Genomic DNA, 20,248 nt, shown 5'->3' on the forward strand with positions numbered 1-20,248 from the left:
AATAAATATTCAAATAAATGAGTGGAATAGTATGTGTATGTATTGTCTAACAATATCTTATAAATTTTCCTATGAAGAATATGCAGACATCATTTTTGTTTATGGGTTCTGCAATGGAAACGCATGAGTTGCACAGTGTGAATATCATCAAAGATTTCTGAATATGAGGATTCTATTCCACAGATCCTGTGCTTCAGTATTTTGTTACTTATATATCATTGGATTGCAGTGAAGAAGACACTGCCATCTTATTCATATATTGTTGAACGGCAAGAACAACATACTGTTGGGGAAGAAGAAAATGTAATTCAGCACACTGAACATAGTCCAGACATCAGTAACAGAATTTCTTATTGCACTGGTTTAATACAAAGTAAGGTATGGCAAATATTTTGAAAATATAAACTCCATTCTATTAATCTAAAAAAGGTACAAAATTTACTTCCTAGAGATTTTACGTTTAAAATTTTTTTCACTGGTTTCTTGAAAACTGTTAATTACACAGATTCTATTTTGTTTACTGATTAAAATACATTTATTCAAAGTGAAATTCTTAATTCAAAAATTAATCCATAGTTAATCCATAGTTGCACATGGAGTCATAAATATCCACATAGCACTGTCAAAACTGGGTGGTGCTGAACCAGGTTCCAAGTAAAGTTATGTGTTGTATTATAGGCAACAAAATATTAGTACCATTTATATTTTTTAAGAGAATGTTTCAGGTGGTTCAACTTAAACATTTTAAAACTAATTTTTATTGGGTGATGTTCTTCTGAAAACAAGAAGGTAGATGATTTTCCAACACAATTGGGAAATTCCACACTTTTCTCTAGCAGTTTTGTAACACAGAAATGCAATCATTTTAAACAAGTGGATTGAACGTGGCGGACCTATGAACTGGCCTTAAGGTTACCTGACTTAACACCTGTGGGACCACTTCAAATCATAAGTATATGAACAGAAGTATAATAAAAGAGAATAGTTAGTTATTAGAATTCTCACTTCAGTGTCACTAATAGAAAACAACCTTTTGAAATACGGAAAGTCACCATAAACATTGTTCATTGGGCAGAGTGCTTTAGCCACTGCAGCACAGGACATTTTAAGCAGTTTATTAAATGTTTGAAAATTGGTTTTATTGATTGGGTTTGTAAATTTTATTTTTCTAAAATATTTAATTCTTTTGTTTTGTAATAGAGGCAGTTTTTTTTCATTAACACATGGTTAAAATCTGCCACATTTTGAATGTTTTTTTTTTTAATAAACTACAAAATTCTTGTTTGTATTTAGTTTCTGTGGACTTTATTCAAACCATTTTACTCACAATCAAATTCTCTACTAAATTCATTATTTTATGTATTTGTTATCCATTTAATAAAGTTACTTAAGCCAAACATAAAATAGTGTACGTTTTGACCTCTTTTTTTTGTCTTTTACCCCCAGATGCCAAAATCGGGCAAATCAGGGAAATATTTTGCTAGCTGTAACTCGAATACGAATCGTTTCTGAATCCATATTTATTATGAACTTTCTCCTTTATTTTCATTAGTAGAACATATCCTGAAAGTTTGTTATTCTTTGTGAATCACTCTGTATGTATATTTAAAAAAATCATTACATGAGAGATGTAGGAAAGAGACATCTGTATTCTCTTCCAGTTGGTTAATAAAACTGATCATCTACTGCTTACAGCTGTTTGTGTACATTAGAACAACTGATGTTACAGTTATTGTACAATTTTTATTTTAAAGTACAATTTAAATTTTATTTAATTTAAATTTTATTTCATTTAATTTTTATTTTAATTTCAAATAATTTCTTTGATTCAATTATCTCTGTGTTTCATAGTTATGTATGCCTCTAATTGAGCAGACATTGAATAGGCTATCTTATTGGTCAAAGGCTACTTTACTTTTTTCAAGTGGACTACTTCTGTACAGCTCATCCTGCAATTGAAGTCTTTTCCTTTTCATTTCTGTTGTTAGATAATATAATTTTTTTTTATTTTGGTTCTGTTGGCTTGCACAAGTTGCCATCTGTTTAAAGATCTATCCATCTTCTTTTCACTTTATCGTTTCTTCCTTTAGGTTTTTTCCCCTTTGCCTGTTTTTGCTGTTGACTTATATTGGCTACCAGTGGGCATCATCCCCTCTAGTATCCCCTTAATATTACATATTCTTATTATCCTGGACATAATTTTTGTCTCTTAGTAGACAGGTGAAGCGATTTGAAGGGAGGAGGTTTATTTTGTCACTTTTTATCTTCAGTGGCTTTGCAGAATCTTTTTGTATAGTTACTAATTTCCTTTATTTTAAATTTAACAAAGTGATATATTTTGTTTTGCCTTGCTTTCTGTAGTTTCTGAAAATATTTATTCTGTAAAATTTGGTGCTTAAGTTTTATATGTAGATGTCCTTTGATGGTAGGTATTGGACTTCCTACTCTTAATAAAGTGGTTAATTAGACACTATGACATGTATGTCAAAAGATTATTTGCCAGAGAAACATGAATTGTTTCTCATTTTTCATGTTATATCATTAAGAAGTTGATATTTATTTGTTTTGCACCAGCAGTATCAGCTGAGAGTGGTCGCAGAGGATCAACTCAAAGTGATACCAGTGCGTTGGTCAGCAGTTTGACTAGAGATCCTACACCATCTGCTTCTCCTTCTCCAAGCAGCAGTTCAATATATACACCTAGTGATACTCCAAAGAAAACTAAAGACAAGGACACAATTGTAAGTATGCCATTTATGTACCAGGTGTCCAAAACTACTCATCTACTCCTTTTAAAACAACTTTTTTGAAAACTTTTTTAAAAATAATTCTTTTGAAAAATTCATGGTTCCATATTAAATAAATTGGGTATGCTCTATTGATTGCCAGTAATATCAACTTTTGACATAAATTAAGACAGATTAATGTTATTTATTTTTAACATAAAATCGTATCTAGCTGAAATTTCATATATTGCTAGGGTACCTAGAGGTTTACTTTTATAAAAATAAAAACCTGATCTCTTCAATTTGAAAATGGTGACCATGAAAACTTTTTAATTGTTAATATCTTTGCAACTGCTGGCTTATTTCAATTTTATTTTTTTTTTTAAATGTTAAGCGTTTTATGACAAAAGAAAATTATACCTTATTTATTCAAATCTGTCTGTAAATAACAAAGTTATGGCAAAAATTCTTGAAGTGAGACTCTAGATTAGAAAACCAGTTTCCTTCTCCTCCTGAATAAAATTAAATAACTCAACAACACGATCTCAACTGGAATAATTTTGTCAATGTTATAATAATTTAATAATATGAAAATATTTTATTAAAATAAAATATTATTGAAGTCATGAAAATATTATAATAATAAATAATATTAATATTGAAAATAATTTGCATTACACAATTTTCATTTAATGAACAGACACTGGTTATTAAACAAATTGATTCTTTTGTTAATTAAAATTTATTTAACATAATTAAATTATTATATCAGATAATAAAAAATTAATAAAAGAAACTACAATAGCTGTTCAAAATGACAGCTCTCATTCAAATACATACATCCAGATGTTTTTCCATTGATTCTTTCAAACATGCCAGATGTCTGACGAATCCTCTCAACTCCATTTAGAATTCTTGTGCACAATTCTTCTATGATATCCACATGAGTGTCATATACAAGTGTCTTTAAATTGTTGCCTCTTAAGAAAAACTCAAGAGGATTGAGATTGGGAGATCTTGTAAGCTATGCTACTGGGCCTTCTCAATAATTCTCTGTTTGGATGTGCTTCATTTAGGTAATCTTGAACTTGTAACCTGTGTTGAGCCACAGCCCCATCCAGCATGAACCACATTTTGTTGCATGTGTTTAGTGGCAAATCTTTAAGTAAAAGTGGAAGATCAGCCATCAAGAAATGTAAATATCTTTCACGATTGACCATTTCAGATAAAAAACAGACAAATAAGTGGTCATTCAGAATATCAGCTCGTATGTTTACAGAAAACTGATATTGGTGACAGATCTCTGAAGTGGCATGAGGGGTTTCAATTGATTACAAGTGGGATGTTAAAAATGGCCTATCTTATAAATTTGGCTTCATTGGTAAAGAAAATATCATTCAAAAAATTTGGATAAGCCTTGGCATAGACAAACTCAATTAGTATAATCCTCAGGTAATATAGCTTGTACTTGCTGATAGTGATAGACATGGAATTGCTGCTCAAGCAAAACCTTCCAAACTTTTGCATTACTAACATTAAACTTCAAGGCCAGTTCTCTAATAGTTTTTTCAAGATTGTTAGATGTTAACATCTAACACACCCTGCTTGAATTCAGGTTTACATATTGAATGTGGTTGCCCTGATTTATCAAGTTTTTCAGGTTTTAAGCCTGCTGTTTCTCTGAGCTGTCAAAACAGTGCCTGAGAAGATAACACTCAATTGAGAAAATGTTTCTAATACAGTCATTTCACCTCAAGGTTGTGGCAGTGTGTGAGACCGTATATTAAATGCATATCAGCCATTTCTAAGTTAGTATAAATATGATTCACATTACCTGCCATGGTAAAAAAGATAATGGTAAAAAAGATAATTAATTAACTTTTACAGGACAGATCAATATATTCACTTGGTCTATAGCGAAAGACAATCTGGATATTAAATTTTATTAACATTTACAACAATGGCATTCACTGTTTACATCTGTTATAATGCAAGTCATTTTTCAATATTAGTCTTCTTTATTATAATATTTTCATGATTTTTAATAATATTTTATTGTAATATGTTCAATATTATTAAATTATAATTTATTATGATAACCTTAATAAAATTATTCCAGTTGAGATTGTGTCGAGTTATTTAATTTTATTCAGGAGGAAATGAAAACTCCTTTTTTAAACTAGTGACTCAATTCAAGAATTTTTGCCATAGCTTTGTTATTTGTGAATGGATTTGAATAAATAAGGTGTCATTTTCTTTGTCAGAAAATGCTAAAAGTTTTTGTGCATAACATTTAAATAAACAAACAGTTGAAAAGATATTAACGATTAAAAGAAATTACATGGCTGCAATTTTGAAATTGATTGGGAGATCTGGATCATTATTTTTATGTAAGTAAATCCCATGTATCCTGGCAGTATATGAAATTTCAGCTCGATACAATTAACCATTCCTAAGAAATAAATATTATGTTAAAAATACAAAATGGCAAATAGCTGGAAATTAAACTAGAAATTTGTTGATATAAAGTTTTTTCTTTATTTCAATGTGGGGGACCATCCACAGAATTCTAAAATGGTTTTTATAAAACCCTATGTGTATGTGTATATATATATATATAATTTTTTTTTAAATCAATTCTTTTAAGATCCATACTCATCTGTACTACATGCAAATATATTTATCTTATTATTTTATTAGATCAACTTAAGTACAGAATAATTGAATAAAGTAGGATGACTTACCTTATTTCACCATATATGTAGGAGCACTTTCGTGATTTACTCACATTATCAGCTGCATTACATATTCATATATTCATCTCAAATTATATCATAAACTTCACAAAATATAACATATCATTTATTTATTTATGTTATTTAAAATTTAAAGCATTCAATCCTATTTTAAGAATTAAAAATTTTATTCAGTTAAATTAAAAATTAAAGATCTAATTAAAACAAAATTTTAAAATATGAAAATAATTAAATTATATTAAAAATTAAATTGTAAAAAAAAATTTATATACATAAAAATATGGTGTCAAAGCATAAAATCAAATTAAAATTAAAAATTTGAATAAATATAATTTTAAGTAAAGCAAATATGCATTTTATCTATTTAACTTTTTTTTTCTGTTTAGCCTCTGGAATTGGTTTTATAAAACAAATTACCATATATAATTCTTTAAAATTCATGTAAAAAATACATGTCTGGAATACTACCATCCCAAAATAATTGCATCTCTTTTGAAAGGTTTCACATATTTATTATTAACATTAAAAAAAAATTACTTCTAAATAAAACATGGTTTTCTATACAGAAAAAGGTTTCTGATGGTACTAAATTTTTAATTGCTAATCATAGGATAAAGAATCTTATTTATTTTTTATTATAAAGTGTGGATAAAGGTATATTATTTGATTTCTTAAATTTTATATAATTTTTCACTATAACCATCGTTACATTCAAAATTTACTAACTCTTGATGACATAATACATGTCCTTCCATTTAAAAAATTCTGTTGTAAAAACTTTTTTCTGTTTTTATCGTAAAACCTCTTCTTTTCACACTCTACCTAACAAACAGATTTCAATGATGTCTTTAATTTTTCTATTAAAATCATTAATTGATAATTTGATTTAGTTGATGTTATTTGCCATTTCTTTCCATTCGGTGTTAATCTTTTAAACTAGCTCTGATTTATATATTTCTAGCTTTGTCTTTATTGAGCTTTGTTTCTCTACACATCCCTTTATTCCCATATTAATTAAAACTTGAGTATTAAATATGCCTCTCTGACATTGTAATTCACAATTTTCTATTATCAATTTGTAATTTTACTAATAGATGTTTAATAAATATCTCCCAAAAGGTTTATTGAATGTCAGTTGACAACCAACAGTTATTTAATGTTTTTCATATTTAATTCATGTTGTAATTCTGAATTGACTGATCTTTTTTTAATATCTTATCTGATTAATATTCATTCATTAATTTATTATTTTTTTTTAGGAGTCAGATTCTAGTTCTAAACTGATGGCACAAGCTGGTACTCAGACCTCACCTGAAGGTGTAAAAGGTCATTTCAGTATTGGAACTGGTGGTGGAAAAGATGAAAATAAATTGTCACCCAAATTAAGCCGTAAAGAAAGACCTGGTCGTAACAAACGTACAATATCACCAGCTTCACCAGCTCATTCATCACCGCAACAGTTGAACAACCTAAGAGCACACCATTCTCAACAACATTCTACTAATAGGTCTGTATTTACTTTTATTTTCTTTGTATCTAAAAAAATATTGTAAATCAAAAATCCACAGCCACATACATTAGTAAAAAATCTGATGTAGACACCATATGACTTCCTTGTACGCCTATTAGATTACATATACACATTTTTTGCTGCACTTCATTTAAATGTATTTTATTTGAAAGTGAGATATGATCCTCCAATTCTTTAATAAAGTAGACAGTTACACAATTGTATTGTGGTAGACACCATATTGCATTAAAATTTTTTGTTGTGTCTGTATCAGCATTTTATATTAGTTTATATATTAATTTTGTTTCACATCACTCAAGTAGTTATGTGTTATAGGTGACAACGTGTAGAATCCGTAAGCATGCACACATCAGTTCGAATCTGACTTCATATACATTCATTTAAAAAAAATTTTTTTTTAAATTTAAATATTTTGATTTATTAATAATTATTAACCTCTGTAAAAACTTTTGAATTAAAATTAGTAGTACATAAAATTTTATTTCACTAATAACTTCTGATTTTTTTCATAATGTTTTTCAATCAGAGGTTAATAATTATTAATAAATCAATATATTAAAATTAAAAAAAAAAGGAAATTAAGTCGGATTTGATCCGATGTGGGTTTTTTTGGACACTTTTGGCCCAGTCGATTGCAATCAAAAGAGTAGGTGCACAAATAGATGTTACAACACTCCTAAATCCAAAATTTTAACATTCTACAGCGAGAATACGAGTTATGCGAGATACATATGTATGTATGTACAGTACAGACGTACTTATGTACTCGTACAGACATCATGCCAAAACTAGTCAAAATCGATATTTCTGTTGAAATCTGAAAACCTACATTTTTCATGATTGCAATACTTCCTTTACTTTTTACTTTGTAAAAATTCATTGATGTTTTATTTATTGATGGTTATCTAAAGTTTTTTATTACATTTTTCATTGTTCTTAGTTGATATTGATTTTTTTTTTTAATATTTTAGGGAACCAGTTAAGGAAGCATTGAGTCCCTCTGTGGCAGAGAGCTTAAGAGCAACATTTGCTGCATTTCTGTGGCATGAAGGCATTGTACATGATGCTATGGCATGTGCATCATTTCTTAAATTTCATCCTACATTACCAAAACAAGGAGCTCTTGTTATTACAAGACATACTGATAGGTAAACATAAAATAAATCTTTGAATTTTCACTTGATACAAATAATTCTTAATTTTAATTACTTTTATCTGATTATTGAAGTATACTAATGTACAGTATATTTAAGTGGTAAATTTAATAAATTTTTTAATTAATCTATTTTCAAGTGATTGATTTCAAGTTTTTAAAAAAGTATGTCCAATTTTTAAAATCACACACTTACACATGTGTGTTTGTTTCCTTCATTGAAACATGCATGTGCACACACACACACATACACACACACATATATATATATATATATATAATATGAATAATTCTGGCTTACGCAGCACCTTTATTTCTTTTTAATTCTGCATTGCATGAAGTACATATTATCAGTAGTATAATGCCATACTATCCTTCCCTATATTCAGAAGCTAATTTTTTTTTATTTTGTCTTAGAATATAAAATTATTTTTAAAAAATGTAATGCTTAACAATACCCACTTCGTCATGATTTTCATAACTATTTTGGTGCAATGGTAACTTCTATCTTATTTTTTTAGAAGAGCTTTAATGTTTGTTGAACTGTTAAGATCATGTATATTGATGAGGACTCCCACATTTTTAATGTTTTGATTATGAAATCCCATTGTTTTGTTATTGCAATCATCATTTTGATGGCTTAAAAAAATATATATTCTTTTACTGCTTAGTGAATTTTAAATAAAGCATTATCAAACATTTTTTTGTAATGTTGTTTATTGCCAAGTAACTATTTGCTATATTGCACTATATATTTTTTCTTTAAATCATTTTTTTCTATTAGATTAATTAAAATCTGTCTAAAGACTGGTTCATAATTTTTTCTAAAGTGGTGACTAAAGTGAAGGTCAGTTTTCAATAAAAATAAATTCTTTAAATTAATTAATACTGGCCAAATTAACAATCAATTAAAAAATTAACTGATCGCAGGCAAGATGATCAAACTGCTTGATCAGAATCGTCCTTTCTGGGGGTTGATTGTCCGCTTCTCTATTCTCATTCTTTTTCCTTCTCCCTTCTTCCTTGGATAAAGAAGCAGGCTTCTTTCTCAAAATAATTGTCTTAGTTCCACAGAGCTAAACTTTGTACATGATGCCTTTAATTCTGTAGATGATCCATATTATTACTTGCGAACAGCCAGTAAAGCAGATGCGTCTTTACTGATGCTGAGTGTAAAGTAGCAACTGCATTTGTGGGATTGTTAGGGATCCCTTGTTTCCATCCAGAAATCAGACAGAAAGCCAAACTAATAGCTGTGGTGCTTATTAGGTAAAGCTGGGCCTCCCTCCTCCTAAAAACTTACATTTACTTCTTTAAAGATTTAAAGTTTATCCAAAATTGTTTTCTGGCACGACACTTATCATTAGACATGTAGTTATGAAATAGCATAGATAGTTGGTGTAGAGAGTTTATTGCCATACTGAGTTGATGATTGCTGTACAATTAAACTCAGAAATAAACCTTCATTTATAATGTATAATATAAAAAAAAAATTAGTTGGTTATAATAATTATTAGTACAGAATACTTTTGCAGTTTATTTATTGTGTTATAGGCAACGTGTTACAAATCAGCGTCATTCTGTAGAAGTTAGTACAGCTGGTAGCTATTTGCATATTAAACCTTCAACATTAGAAACTTTAACGCGATCGGCCGCTAATGCAAATGCGAATCGACATAGGAAACAGAAACAACAATCACAATCTCAGTCACAACAATCACAGCAGCAACAAACTCAGCAGCAGCAGGGAATGATTAAAGAAGAAGGTTTTAAATCTGGTGAGGAAGATGGTGGCACCAGTTCTGGTGGTGGTGGTGGGGTTGTAGTTGGCGCTACTGCTTCTTCTGGTGGTGGTAGTACTTATCAGACAGTTACGGTGTTACCGCCTGCTCTTAAATGTCTAGTACTATTGTGGGAAGAGTTGACTGCTTGCTGTCTTCAGGTATTAAATATGTTTATAAATAAATATATGTGCAAATAAAATGAATAAAGGCAAGAAAGCTTAATAATAACACATAGTGCTTATCAAGTCCTATACTTTAAAAATGAATTGCTAAAAATTAAATGTTAAGTAATTTCATATTTAAAAACATACTTATTTTTACTTTACATGACAAGACAGAGTGAAACTTTATTTTTATTATAAAAATTGCCATTAATAACAATTGTGATGAACCAACATGATAAGTGGATTATTCACAAATTCAGTCTGTTTACTGATAAATGTTTTATTTATTTACCTTTATTACTTTTCCAGAATATTTTTTATTTTTTTATTTTTCTATTATTACCATATTATTATTCATATCTATCACGGAAATTTTTATTTTTACTTATATGTTATTACACTTTAAAATCTGTTGTTAATGTTTTTATAATCACTACCCTGTCATGATTTTAAATCTTTTTATTTCTGATTAGTTAATCATACTTTCTTTACAATTTTTTTTTGCAGGTAATATTTGAGTTTCCTTGTTTTTGTTCTTATATGTTAGTAACATGTGATGTCTGATGTATATATTGTTTATTAAAATTGTATTCACTAGTTTTTGAACTGTTTCTTTTAATACATCTTTTTTTTTAGATTTTTTATAATTTTACAGTAAAGACATTTCAGAGTGAAAAGATTTGGGAAGCGTTCTTGCCTTACTGTTTATTATAGTATTTTAATATATATTGTATGTTTTACAAGGGATACTCTTTATTTGTTATCTTACATTTTCATTCTATTTGTTGTTGAAAATTAATTAGTGACAGTAATATAGTAAATGTGCAGTAAAAACCATAATCTGGTTCATACATTGCTGTAATATTCTATAATTTTGTTGTAGCAGGTAAGTGGTTACGCACTCACTCATAGTTCTGTTTAGTGCTGGTAAAGGAGTGGTTAATGAAGTAAGTATGTGTTATTTATTATTCATTGTCTCTATCACTGACTGTGGGGGTGATTGATAATAGTTAATTTTTTACAAGTGGAAAGACAGCACTGCTGAGAACCATCAACAGTTGTATCATATCTGCATAATAATATTGTTATGAATGACAGCAATGTTGTGAGAAAGGTTGGTGCCATTTAAAGAATTCCTAGCTATCTTATCCTAAATAAAGCAAATACAATCAAGTAGATGCTATCGAACCAAAAATAATGGTTGCAGTGTTTTGGGACAAAGCGGGAATTTTCTGACAGAATTTATGGTGCCTGGAACCACAATAATGTCAGAAGTTTATCATGAAACTGTGAAAAAGCTTTAGAGAAAAATCCAAAATAATCAGCACAGGATGTCAACGATGGGTGCTGTTCTTTACCATTATGAAACATGGCCCTACTCCTTGGGTGCAGAAAAGCTTTGCATGAACAGTACAAGTAATTTTCAGCCATATCTCCTATCATCTGGACTCTGCAATGAATGATTAACATCTCTTCACTAAGTAAACATTGGCGGGTTATCCAACATACTTCAGTTGAGTACTCTGGTGTTTGAGTTCATGTGAGTTATAAGATTATTTTAAGTAAATTTTTATCATATATGCATTTCTTTTTTTATCAATAAATTTATATATATATATATATATGTGATTTTGTTATTTTATAATTCATTCTTTACTATTTACTAATATTCTAACATTCGTCTGAATGAATTCATAAAACAGTAAAATACGATGGTTATTTTTTTTTCAAGGTCCGATCGGTCACAAAATTAAAACCACAGTGAAAATAAACATTTTTTTATTTGTAACAAGTACTTACATAGTTATGCTATTTCTCTACATAGTCACCACTCTGATTTAGACATTTGTCATAGCATGGTACCAACTTTCCAATACCCTCTTCATAGAACAGAGCCGCCTGTGTTTTCAACCATGTTTCTACGCTGGTCTGCAGCTCGATGTCTGTGCCAAAATGTTGTCCTCCTAGCCAGCGTTTCATGTGAGCAAAGAGGTGAAAATCTGATGGAGCCAAGTCCGGGCTGTATGATGGGTGATCAAACACTTCCCAACGAAAACGCTGCAGGAGCTTCTTTGTTACAGCAGCAGTGTGCAGCCGAGCATTGTCATGGAGAAAGACAATGCCTGATGGCAACATTCCTTTCCGCTTATTCTGAATTGCCCTTCGTAGAAATTGTGAACCGACGATTTTCTCGAATTGCCTCATCCACTCGCTCAATGAGATCATCGGTTGACACTCGCTATCTTCCCTGAACACCTGCAACATACACGTCCATCTGCACGTCCTGCTTTAAAGTTCCTGCACCATTGTTGCACTTTGCTGTCATTCATTGAAGTTTCACCGTGCACATTACTTATTCGTCAATGAATTTCAGCTGTATCACACCTCTCAGCCTGAAGAAATCGTTTTACCGCACGCACTTCACACTTGGCGGGAGATGCTATTGTTGTAGACATGTTTATGTGCTAGCTGCGTGTTCAGAACTAAATGAAGTAATGCAGCGTGATTGAAGGCCATACTAGAGAAGCGGTGCAACACATATGCGCAAAGGTTCATCCGATTTTTACGTGGGTTTTTATTATGCGACCGATCAGACCTTGAAAAAAAATAACCCTTGTACAAACAAGACTGCCTTATATTATCTTGTTACTTCATTTAAAGTAATTGTCTTAACAGAAATACATATTTATTTAACCAAATAAATATTGACAGTTGTCGCTATTTTTAATATCATTCAAATACAAATAATATATGTAATTATGTAAAGTTTAATGGAGAAGTAAATATTTTGTGTTTTGTAAATAACTAAAAACTTCTAAGGGAAAGTTGAATGTAATAAAAACACATTTACATGTAGTAATGGTTTCCTACATGCACAGTTAGTAAGACTCTTTCTTTAATTTATCTCTTTTTCTAAAATCGTTGTATAATGAAGGAACATCAGTATCAATTTATTTTTTATTTTTATGAAAATATATATATATATAAAACTTTATAAAAAACTGAAATTATGGCCTGGTATTGCTTGCATCATGCCCATTGCTGTACATATGCAAACAACTTTTTCAGTTACATATTTATAATATTGTTAGCTATATAACTGAACTTATTGATATAAAAATTTAATATTCAAATGAAATGAAGTAATAGTTAACGTATGTAATTAAAATTAGAAAGTAATTTTCTTACCTTATTAATTTTTTTTGTGTTTTTAATACTGAATTTTCAAAAATGAGATGTGATTGATAAATGTTAAAAACAATAATAAATTTATAAAATAGCCATATGACTTTGTTAATCTTCCATGTAACTGAATTATATTTATCAGAATTTTTTCTATTTGCTTTCTTTTCCCTATTCTATTAATTTAAATAGTATTCATCCTAGTCTGTCTGGATTCATTAACCTGTGTTTATTTTTAAATTTGAAAATATATTATTTTTTTGATTGTTTTATTTCATTAATCTTATTATTACTTCAAGTACTTCCATTATCATTTATATCATATATGTTATTTATATTTCCTTATGATATGTATTTTTATTTCTGTCACCCTTTTTTTAAAAAAAGTATTGTTTAGAATTTGTTTAACTATTTGTTTTATTAGTTATATTTCCAATTTCAAATTCTTTTCCTCAATTTTGATTATATATGTATGCTTCAGGAAACATATTGTGAACAATGTTTGAATTTAATGATCATACTCTCCTCTCTCTCTCTCTCTCTCTCTCTCTATATATATATATATATATTGTCACAAACATACATATTGTCCCTGAATGTCTTCAATGGCACATAGCACCTTAAAACCTTGTGGTAGCCATGAAAAGGGCCGTTTGTGTGTTTTGTGAGGTAGCCCTGAGAAGGGCTGTTGGGTCCAGAAGCTGGTCTCTGGCGATGTCAGTTTGGCTATAGTCAGGGAGGTGCAGCTTATCCATTAGAATAGGACCAAGCTTCTCTTCAGTGGCAGTTGGGTCCCCTCTGCAGTGTGTACTGATGGCCCCCAGAGCTGTCAGTCGTCTTTACCTAGGCAGTTCTCCTCAAGCAATTCCTACTAATGGGCCTGCCGGCTAGGGCTCTTGGAGCCTGGCAAGCTGGGGCAGGAAGGTAGCATCTGCGCCCAGAGTTCCCTTGGCGGGTTGGCCAGGCCAGCTGCTCCAGCAGGGATGTTGGCATCTGCCAGGGGGTCCCATGTTGGGTTGGCCAGGGAACTTCTTTTTTCTTCAGGTGGAGGTTGGCGACAAATTGAAAATTTGTTCTGCCATTTGCTCTTTTATAAGTACCTGCAAATGGTGGCGCTGCAGTGTTGTTGTGGTGGGAGAATTGCATAATTAGCTAGCTTGGTGGGGAGTGGCACTTGTGCAGGCATGTAGGTAAATTGTACTCCCGCTAACATCTGAATGGCTAGCGTTGCACTCGCTGATATGATGCTCAGCATGTATGTGGCAACTATATATATGCACACAAGTGTCCAGAAAATCTGGAGATGGCTTAATTATAAAATAAACTGAGTGTGATTACATTACTAGAATAAATGAAGTTGATTACTGTATCAAACAAATTATTGTTAGTTGTGTTTGAAATTATTTTCGATCATCTTTTATCTACCATATTAAATTCAATTTTATTCTTTTAAATGGCATGATGGTGTCATATTACACATGATTTCAATGTAGATTTGAACGGAAAAATTTTTAGTGAAAACTGCACATCCATAGCTTCATTCATGTTTTAGATATTGACCATTAAATTTTCCCGATTGGGGTAAAATGACCATCCTTAACCTCCATTTAAGATAAGTATTTTTGATAGAAAGGGGGATAATAATTACACATTGCAATATATAACATTGCAATTTCATGCTGGAAATTATTCTGCAAACTGTTTCTCAAAATCTCTTCTCGTTACTGAATTATTCAAAATTTATGATTACAATATTCTATAACAAAATTAGAAAAAGCTGATTCATTGCATTTATTTATATTTAATCTAAAAAAACCTATTTTTAATTATTTATAAAATAAATTTTTTCAAGAAAATGAGTAAAATAATAAAAACATACTGAATATGTACTAAAATCACAACAGATGTTCAAAGTGGCCTCCTCCTACTTGTTGACAAAATCCTGTGTGCATATAAAAATTATGTACAGCATTCTGAATTGTTTCCCTTGAGATTTCAGCTGCTTCAATTAGTTCTTCCAGATTCTCTGGATTAGTTTTTTAAACTGTGCCTTTTAAAATATCCCCAGAAGAAGAAGTCCTAATGGCCTTAAATCTGTTGATCGTGGAGGCCACTCAATTTGTCCTCTTACTGGGAAAATATCATTCAAGAAAGTGCAAGCTGAAGAGAATAGTGTGCAAAAGCTCCATCTTACTGAAACCACAAATTGTTCATAATTCTTTCCATAATAATTTTCAATAGCTGGAATAATTTGATCTCGAAACATACCTTCATACAATTCATACATCAAATTTCCTTCAGTTACAAAGGCCCAGTTAATATATCCGATACAATGCCAGCCCAAACATTAATCCTTACAGGATGCTGGGTGTATGCTTCTCGTAACCTGTTTAGATTCTCATCACTCCAATAATGGTAGTTATGTCTATTGACATTTCCATTCAGCAAAAAAGTAGCCTGGTCTGAAAAGACAGCAGTTGTGAAACTTTGGGTTCTTGATAATCCTATTCATCATAATTTCACAAAATTCAACACGCTGATCAAAATCATCCTTCAATAATTATTGATGCAGCTGAATTTTATAAGATTTTATGTGGTTTTCAGTCAAGACTTCATGGATGAAGAATTTGTTTATATCAAGTTGCCTGCTAGTAACTCAAATTGAGGTATGAGGGTTTTCTGTTTTACCTTTAACGTGACATCTAGTTTTACATCTTCATGTAAAATGGATTCTGTCAGATTTGCAACAATTTTTTTATAATTCCACGTTCTTCAAATCTTCATACTGATTTGAACACTGTTGATTTTGCAATCGAAACATGATCAGGAAAAGTGTCATTAAATAAATTTCTTACTCGATCACACAATCTTACTCAATTACCATATCCATGCATCATTAAAAGAGTTATATTTTCATATTCACAGAGTTCCATTACCTTAATGAAAGTAAAGTAAAATGCAAAGAAACTTGATGAAAGAACACTAATTAATCAGTTAATTAAATAATAATTAAACACTGGAAACACTAATTAGAAAATCAGATGAACTAATTAATAGATTCAACAAGAAAACAGATTTCATAGAAATTACATTTGCCACTCACCTGTTCAAACTGAGAGAAAATGGTAAAATTAATTCTTACAACAATGAAGCTGTTGCCAAACATACAAAGCAAATTTTTGAGTTTAATTTTAGTAAAAAATTTATTTAATAAATAACACTTCAATTATTATTTCTGAAGTAAATATTGTTTAATTAAAATTATGATGCATTCTTTCATTAATTTTACATAAATCATTTATATTCTTCAATTTCAAATAAATAAATAAATGCAATGAATTAGCTGCTTCTAATTTTATTATCAAATATCATATGATAAATTTTGAATAATTAAGTAACGAAAAGATATTTTAGAAAATGGTTTGGAGATTGTTTCCAGCATGAAATTACAATGTTACATGATGGGTAATTATCCCTCTTTCTACCAAAAAATCTTGAATGGAGGTTGAGGACAGCCATTTCTTTTATCCTGATTGACTTTAATGGTCAGTATCTAAAACATGGATGAAGCTATGGATGCAGGGTTTTCACTAAAATTTTTCCCATTCAAATATACATTGGAATTATGTATAACATGGCGATCATGCCATTTGAAAAATAAAGTTATTTTACAATAACTTACATATAGTTATTTTACTTGCTGTTGGTTTCCTATATACAGATGTTATAATTTTATTACTTTTATTAATGTTAACATCTAAAAAACTTATTTTTCTGCATTTATCTGTTTCAAATGTAAATTTTAAGTTATGATATGAATTATGTTTTTTTCAAAATTATAAGATATTCATTATTACAGGCTCATAGATTACCAAAATATCATGAATGTAAGGAACCCATAATTGAACTTTGTATATGTGGGTAATACCATAAATTATTTTATTTTCAAATTCTTGTAAATAATTTTCAGACCTAATGGCTGATAAAGGAAATACCATTGGTAAAGTATGTATATATATATATATATATATATATATATATATATATACATATATAAATAAATGATTAATGTTTCACCCTGAATTTATTTTTTGATTATTGTTATAAAATTCACCAAATATTACATAAATTGATATATTTACAAGATGGAGAGAAGGAATGATTGAAACAGATTTTAGAGCAATACAGAATATCCTTAAAGAAAATTTGAATTGCCTTTAATATTCTTTTTTTCATTTTTCACTCATTCAATTAAATGTTTATTTTGATATTGTGATATCCTTCATTTTATTTCTTTTTGTTAAATCGTATTATTGATAATTTTTTTTTTAATAATATTTATTTCAGACATTTGCTGCAAATGCAGTTTTACGTAGTCCTTCTGTTATGATGGGGAGTAGTGTATTATCTGGAGTAGGTAAAACTGGTACTGGAGGAGCAACTGGTGTCAATATTGAAGGTGGAAAGCGTACTTCTCGTAAAAAAAAGGAATGGAAACCAAGTGTTAGCAGTAATGCAATGACTAATGCATCGACTGTGGCTGCCAGTGCTGGAGCTAATAATTTAATAGCTGGTACATCGGGTGATGGGAAAGCTGGTGTAGATCGTGAATCATTGTGTGAATTATGTGGTGGTGTTTTTCCACATCCAATAACTTATCATATGAAGCAAGCACACCCTGGTTGTGGAGGTCATGCTGGTGGTAAAGGATATAATTCTGGTGGAAATTACTGTGTAGGTCAGTTCCACAAATTACATTAATTTACGTTAATTTTTAACAATTTTTATTATTATACACTTAATATAATATATAAATTCCTATCATTGCACAAGTATTACTTGCAAAATGTGTTGTCTTAAGAGTACTATTAGATTCGTCAAAAATTTGACTGAAATATTTTTCAACAACCACTATAATTATTTGTCACTCCATGAAGATACACATCTAAAGAACAACTGCACCCAGTACTGTCCGAATTACTATTTGAGAAAATAACTACTGGAGAACAATAGAATATTCTCTGTGTTGATGGCAGAAATTCTCTGTTCATACTACTTCATGCTCCATTTATTGTTGATATAACATGTCTGCTGTGAAGCTCTTATTTTTTCTAAGTTTGTAATATTTTTATTTTTCATTCAACTATATCTTAGGAAATATATTTGTAGTACAGTTGAATTTTTTTCAGGTAGAGCTTAAATTGTTTTCTCTTTGGTTTTAAGTGTTCTAATCTTCTGTTTAGATTTTTCATAATTTGTTAATGTTAATCTTTATTCTTTAATTTTTCATAATTTTTAAATTTTAAGTGACATACTTTAATATCTTGGAGTCTTGTAGCACTTGATACGATGTGGTACAAAATACACATTGGACCTTGACATCAATATGGCACAAGTATTGCTCAGTAGACTTGATGTGTATTTATTACTAAGAAAAAATATCAAAGTGAAATGCTCAAAAACTGCTTATTAACACTTAATATATATAAAACTAGATATTCACCTACATGATTAAACAAACATCAGTTTAATGAAATTTGTAAGAATAAATTAATATAAATACAAAAAAAAATGCACAAAAATGTAATTAACATAAAATAAACAAAAATAATAAGTAAACATTTAAATCTATTAAATTAAAGGTTTATTTTTTTATTAATTTGTTTTGAGACTCCATTCTTACCAAGTGAGAATTTTTTTTATACTTATAGAGTATGCATAATATGGGGAAGATGAAAATTTAATAGGAAACAACTTTCCCGAGAGGATTGTTTAAATCTTTTGTCTGTGCGACTGGGGTTCTACCCCTTTTTGACAGAAGTGCGTTTTAAGATTTACTTCTTAAGAATATATATTTTAATGAAAATTTACAAGAAACTTTTTATAAAAAACCATTCATATTACATTTTCTATATAAAATATCATGCACAATCTTCAAGCTTATTTGGTAAATAAATAATCTTAAAAAATTTGGAATTTTGACTGGACTTCTTATCAGGTAATACAAAAGAACTGCAACTATTAGATAAATACTTAATTATTCATCTAGATTTTAATCTATTTTAACTCAATGTAAAATGCTTATTTACAAAAAAGCATTTCTAAGCAGTAATGCCCATGCTATTAACATACAGTTAGACAAATTTGTTCTGACATGCATTTAGTGAATGCATGTGAAAGGACAAGTGCAGAGGGATTCACAAAAAAGAATGTAACAAATATTCAGGAAGTGTTCTGCTGGTGAAAATAAAGAAGAAAGTACTTATAAATGTGGTTTCAGAAACTCTTCATTTTTGAGTCACAGCTCGTAGTTACAAATAAAACAATCTATTAGACGTTAATTATTAGACGATCATTAAAGCAAATTCTAAATTTGTTTGAAATATTTATTTCATAAGTGAGAAATATTAACAGCTGATTCCAATTAAGTTTTTTGTATTGCATTTGAACAGCAATAAATATTCAAATAAGTGAGTGGTATAGTGCACGTATGTCATTGTCTAACAATGCCTTATAAATTTTTCTATGTAGAATATGCAGACTTTTTTTTTATGGGTTCTGCAATGGAAATGCACGAGCTGCTCAGCCAGAATATCATCAAAGATTTCTGAATATGAGGATTCTATTCCACAAATCCTTTGCCTCAATATTTTGTCACTTACGCACCACTGGTTTGCAGTGGTGAAGCAGTGAAGAAGACATTGCCTGCCATCTTCTTCATATACTGTTAAACAGCAAGAACAACATCCTGTTGGGGAAGAAGGAAACAGAATTCAGCACACTGAACATAGTCCAGACATCAGTATCGGAAGAATTTCTTACTGCATTGATTTAATACAAAGTAAGGTATGGCAAGTACTTCAAAAAGACAAACTCCATCCTATTAATCTAAAAAAAGTACAAAATTTACTTCCTACAGATTTTCCTATAGGTTTAAATTTTTGTCACTGG

At 29.7% G+C, this 20,248-nt stretch overlaps 1 protein-coding gene across 2 annotated transcripts in view; it reads left to right on the forward strand.

Annotated features, from left to right (window-relative positions):
* LOC142329562 (E3 ubiquitin-protein ligase MYCBP2-like) overlaps positions 1-20,248 on the forward strand; it is a 482,039-nt gene that overhangs the window by 388,202 nt on the left and 73,589 nt on the right. For both annotated transcript variants that reach the window (XM_075374241.1, XM_075374242.1), the window contains exons 13-17: positions 2,578-2,741; positions 6,742-6,989; positions 7,985-8,161; positions 9,721-10,108; positions 17,645-18,035. In XM_075374241.1, the coding sequence (XP_075230356.1) occupies positions 2,578-2,741; positions 6,742-6,989; positions 7,985-8,161; positions 9,721-10,108; positions 17,645-18,035 (1,368 nt within the window). The remainder of the gene's footprint in view (positions 1-2,577; positions 2,742-6,741; positions 6,990-7,984; positions 8,162-9,720; positions 10,109-17,644; positions 18,036-20,248) is intronic.

Source organism: Lycorma delicatula, chromosome 8 (assembly GCF_047948215.1).
Source record: "Lycorma delicatula isolate Av1 chromosome 8, ASM4794821v1, whole genome shotgun sequence".
NCBI classification, from domain to species: Eukaryota; Metazoa; Arthropoda; class Insecta; order Hemiptera; family Fulgoridae; genus Lycorma; species Lycorma delicatula.